This window comes from Anoplolepis gracilipes, unplaced genomic scaffold, assembly GCF_047496725.1.
Source record: "Anoplolepis gracilipes unplaced genomic scaffold, ASM4749672v1 Contig21, whole genome shotgun sequence".
Lineage (NCBI taxonomy): Eukaryota > Metazoa > Arthropoda > Insecta > Hymenoptera > Formicidae > Anoplolepis > Anoplolepis gracilipes.
The window spans coordinates 658,908-664,719 of NW_027328671.1; the positions used below are offsets into that span (position 1 = coordinate 658,908).

The following is a 5,812-nucleotide window of genomic DNA, read 5'->3' on the forward strand; positions in this document are numbered from 1 at the left end:
ATAGCGAAAAAGCAATAAAATGCCAAGTCTAACAGGCTCCCGTATTCTACATACTATATGTTAGTTTACTTTGTTAGCAATTATTCTATTGTTATTATTCATCATCATCGAACAATATTTTATCGTATATATAATTTTAACTACACTTGGACATATATATACATATATGTACATATGCAAATATAAATTTCACAAAAAGTGGGCGCCCATTAGCTTTGTTACATTACTGCTTTCTGCCACGAGAGACCATTTTCAGACCGTATTTTGACCGATATGTTAGAAGAACAAGGATAGCGTGATCCTTTTCTATCTTGTCTCACGCGATGCTGCCAACATGATTTCTATTAGCTGTACCTTAGGTGCAGATAGCGATATCCGCTTCTACAATATTTAGCTCATAAAGAAGTTATATTTCTTCGTGAAACTTTTTTTATATATTCTTTATATAATAACGCAGGTCGCGATAGAGCCAGATTTTGCATTTTTGATTCTAAAAAATTTATAATAAATTGATTTCAAATTCAAGGCGCAGCTACACCTGACCGCGGTAACTCGCGATCAGCAGCACATTTTTGGAAATTTTATTTATCTTTTTCTCAAAAAATCGCTCTATAGCGACCTGCGAAATATCCTGCTGATTACAAATATCACAATTTTATTAAGATTCTCTTTGTATTTTGGCTGTAATACTGTTTTTGCGAAACAGTAGTTTGCAGCCGGCCGATAGGAGTCTCCACAGTGACCTCCGTAAAGTTAGCCAAACGACTTTGATTTTTTTATAATTAAAATTAACTAATCGTTTGGTCATCGTTTGTTCATGATTGGTCATTCAATTAAAACGTTTGGTCATTTATCGTTTTTTTTAATTAAATAATTAAAATTTCGAACTAAAGTTAGCCGAACATTTTTATTTTTCGTCCAATCGAGTTAAACAAGAGCTTATTCGATGCAGAATCGTTAGGTCATCACAAATAAATTCTTTACAACGTTTGGTCATCCATAGTTTATCCGAAAAATGAAAAAAATCATGTGCGGTAAAATCACAGACATCTATAGATGTCTGTGGGTAAAATGACGACGGGCGACGTATAGTGACATGGACGTGCGCTGCGGTCACGCGCGCATGCGTTTTAGTAACTTACACAAAATTTTAAATAAATCTTTTATAATTTTAATAAATACTTTTTATGTTGCTATGCAAGTTGCAAACCCATGTGGAATCGTATATACATTGCAAAGTACATGCTTAGATGGGAATGCATAAGGGGACGGGGCTTCGCCCCCATAAAAAAATATAACAAAACTTGAGAGCGTAGAAACTACCAAGGCTGACAGTACTATGTGGAAGTTTCAATGCTATTTTCCTAAGCAAATGCTATTTGACTGAAGCGCTGTTAGGCAAATGGCTCAATGAATCGTGTATCGATGCATTCAGTATTTATTTTGTAAGATTATGAATAAAAAATTATAAATATAATGTAAGAATTCGGACATAGGTTGAATTAAAATTTTACATTGAAACTTCCACACAGTACTGTCAGTTGGTAGTTTCTACGCTCTCAAGTTTTGTTATATTTTTTTATGGGGACGGGGCTTCGCCTCGCATTCCCATCTAAGCATGTACTTTGCAATGCATATACGATTCCACATGGGTTTGCAACTTGCATAACAACATAAAAAGTGTTTATTAAAATTAAAAAGGATTTATTTAAAATTTTGTGTAAGTTACTAAAACGCATGCGCGCGTGACCGCAGCGCATGTCCATGTCACTATACGTCGCCCGTCATTTTACCGCACATGATTTTTTTCATTTTTCGGATAAACTGTGGATGACCAAACGTTGTAAAGAATTTATTCGTGATGACCTAACGATTCTGCATCGAATAAACTCTTGTTTAACTTGATTGGACGAAAAATAAAAATGTTCGGCTAACTTTAGTTCGAAATTTTAATTATTTAATTAAAAAAAAAACGATAAATGACCAAACGTTTTAATTGGATGACCAATCATGAATAATCGATGATCAAACGATTAGTTAATTTTAATTATAAAAAAATCAAAGTGGTTCGGCTAACTTTACGGAGCTTCCACAGTGCCTCCTATCGACCCTTAATTCCTTACGGCTTAAGGCTTACTACACTTATTATAGACGTTCCTCTAAAGCCTCGTTTACAATAGCCGTAGAACGTAAGGTCGCAAGCAAATTTTCGAAAATGCTTGACTGTCATTGGTCAATTTGCTTGCGACCTTACGTTCTACGGCCATTGTAGACGAGGCTTAATATCAATTCATAGTTGGTCTGTCACTTTCAGTTACTTTTGGTCGAAGTAATTTTCACACAGACGTGGTTCTCAATATTATTTACACGTATTTACATATAATAACCGATATGTGAAAGAAATTGTCAATTTCTACCAAATACAGGGCATTTTTTAGTTACCTAAATGACATTTAAATCCTACTGGAAGAAAACGAAAAAATAAAGATAAAAAGTTATATATTTTTATATAATTAGGATTATTACATTGATGATTAAGATTGCTAACAATATGCGACGTTCTCATTCGGGTAAGCTTTAGTTTTCTTTTAGTTATCTAACGCAAATATATAGATAAAGATATGTAGATAAAAATTATTTTACACAATTATTTTTTTAGGAGGTTATGGCTATGAATCATTACCAAGTACATCTGCTTACAATGCCGTGGAGGACGACAATGAAAGAATGACGGAAGAGTTAAAAGATAAAATTCATGCTTTAAAATCTTTGTCTATCGACATTGGTACTGAAGTAAAATATCAAGACAAAATGTTGAGAAGCATGGTTGGTTGATTGACTTTTTCAAGATGCATATACACAATCTCTTTTTAAATTTAATCTTTAATTTTCCTCCTATTTGCCTATTATCCCTTAGCTTGTTAATTTAATCTAAAAGATAAAGTTTATTTTAGGATGATGATTTTGAAAGGACGAGTGGTTCCTTAACAGGTTCTGTAGCACGTGTTTTACGTCTAGCAAAAGCGGGCCATAATTACTACATCCTATATTTGTTTCTTTTTTCTATAGCAGTATTTTTCATATTGTGGATAGTTTTAAAATTTAAATGATTGTACATAAAATATCTATAGGATAAAATGTATATAAAATGTAATTATGTCAAAATTGGCAATTTTAAGTAAGTTACATAGCTGACTTAAATCTTTGTGAATTATACGAAAAAGTTTATTCATTTTATTAAGATTGCATTGTCATATTTGTATAAAAATATATATTAATCATTCCATACCTATAGCAATTCATATATTGGGCAATATATATTGGGAATAAATACTATTTTTTCAGAAATTTATTATAATTCCTATTTTTTTTAAGGTTTGCACAATTCTTATTTAACAAGTTTTGTCAATTGCCATTGTTCAGTAGAACAACTACTGAGTTATCATCTTGTCAACATATGATGTTGATTTGTTAGTTTTGAAAATAAAAGCCAATCAAATTCGATTGCTACTAAGAAATTTGATATGCTTAATATAGAGCCTGTGTTTGACTTGATATTGCAAGTCGAAAATATTGATCTTTTATAATCGAGAGCAATAGTACATCAAGGCAATCATTTACTTTTTATAAATCTTATGTTTACACATGTATATATATGTTACACATATACATATTAAAATATGTACAAATTACAGCTAAAATTTATAAACATGCTTAATATTTATTAGTTTGGATAATGTGCAATATTAGTTAACAGATAAACAAATAATTAGTCTGTACAGATACGTACTATTAGGTTTAGTAATTTGTTGTTTTCTTCATTGATTAGTTGGAAGAAATATAATAATAATAATTCAAAGTAAAGTGACAATCTGTTGCTTTTGTATGGATTATTATTAAAAAACAAATGACAACTTAATTTTATTTCTAAAAAATGTTTTTGTTTCTACAAATTTTTTTTTGCTTAAAATATGTGTTATATATGCATCAGTATGTGGAGTGTGTTTAAAAGCAGAGTTAAAGTTAGAGTAATTTAGTTGAAGTAGTTTGAGAAATTCGGAGTGTCTATTTTTTTTAATAATTTAAGATTTTAAAAAATATTTTTAATATAGATTCAAGATTCCATGATTCAATTTTATTTAGAAAAACAAATTGAAAATAAATAAAAATGTATGGTTTAAATATATTTTCTATTTTAATGATGTCGTTATGTATCTGCGCAGATATTAGGCCTGATCTACAATACATGGAATTATTGTATTTCTGAGATAAGTTTTCATTAATTTTAATTTCGAAAAAGTTGCTTTATCAGTTGCCACAGATATATTGGTATAGTTATAATATCGGTATAGTTAATAGTATTGATATAGTTAATCAATAATTGATATAGTAATATAATTTTTTAATAATAGTAATAAAATAATATAAAACGTTGTTTTGTTAAATTGGGAAATATGTATTTTCAGAAACGCATTTTGAGCTAAATTTAGTTTAAATATCAATTGAGGATTGCAAGGTAGTTTGTTGTATATGTTTTGAAAACGTCGTTTTATATAGATTTATTTCGTAAGTATAGTTCAATAGCATTTATATCAAAAAGATTTATGTTTTTGTTATAAAGTTTTGATTCTAAAGTTTTGCATTGATTTAAAGTAAATAGTATATAAAATTAATTTTGAGCTAATTAATATTAAATTGAGTTATTTTTATATTAAATTAATTTGATATTGACTTAATATTAAATAAATTTGAAATTATATTAAATTAATATTATATTAATTGTAAACGGAATTAAAATTAAATAGAATTACTATATAAGTCATTATTAAACTTGATAGTACATAAATATATTTTGTGTTTATATCGTGATATTAAACTGACTTTTTAATTATTTTAATTACTTTGTTATTTATTATTTACAAGTTAAATTTTAAATATTAAAAATTTAATTCTTTATAATTTTTAATTAATTAAAATTAATTTATATATTTCTGCAACGTGTATTAAAAATTTATTATTACTGTTTTTAATTGAAATTATTTATGTAATAATTGTACCTTGAAGAAAGATAGTTCGATCAATTGAAGAAGAAGAGGAGTATCAAAACGTAATAAACGAGAAAGAAATGCAAAATCTCAGGCTGAGAGACGGGAAGCAAAGCGAATGATGACTAAGAAAGATTCTCAATCCTTGTCAAATATTAGTGAAATTTATTCAAATATAACGTAAACTTCTGTAAATTTTTCGAAAAACATCCCAGAGAGCAAAAAGTCGTCTAAAAGGTGGCTAAAACGTGACATATTTTAGTCAAAGACATCTTTTAGTAAAGAGGATATAGGTGACAAAAAGATGACTAAAAGTAGGCTCATGACCCCGTTTATGTCACTGATATGCCTATCCATATGATGACTAAAAATGACTAACAATAAATCTAGACATTTTCGGTAGTCTTTAAGACATCTTTTTAGTTTCTAAAAAATTTTCTAAGGACATCTTTTTAGTCATTTCTAATGTTTTTTTTTACATCTTAATTATAGATTATTCTTATAGGTTATATTTCATGTTTTGTATTCTTATTGGCTGCGTTCAGCAGAGAAGCAAATCAGTGAGCGCTTAGTGATTCTTTACCGTGATTGGTTTCTGCACTTGGATCCAACAAAGATCTAAATGCAAGAACCATCAATAAAGAATCACTAAGCGCTCACTGATTTGCTTTCTCTGAACGCAGCCATTGGTATCCCTTATTGGGATTATATCAGAAGTTAAGGGTCGGCAGGCGACACGGTGGAGAGTGCGGAGACTTCGGAAACAA

General features: G+C 29.1%; 1 protein-coding gene across 1 annotated transcript; it reads left to right on the forward strand.

Moving 5' to 3' along the window:
* The first annotated feature begins 2,302 nt into the window (after positions 1-2,302).
* On the forward strand, positions 2,303-3,630 carry LOC140675837 (BET1 homolog). The gene is made up of 3 exons (XM_072910454.1): positions 2,303-2,570; positions 2,660-2,826; positions 2,955-3,630. The coding sequence occupies exons 1-3, from the start codon at positions 2,531-2,533 to the stop codon at positions 3,108-3,110; spliced, it is 363 nt and encodes a 120-aa protein (XP_072766555.1). The 5' UTR covers positions 2,303-2,530; the 3' UTR covers positions 3,111-3,630.
* The last annotated feature ends 2,182 nt before the right edge of the window (positions 3,631-5,812 follow it).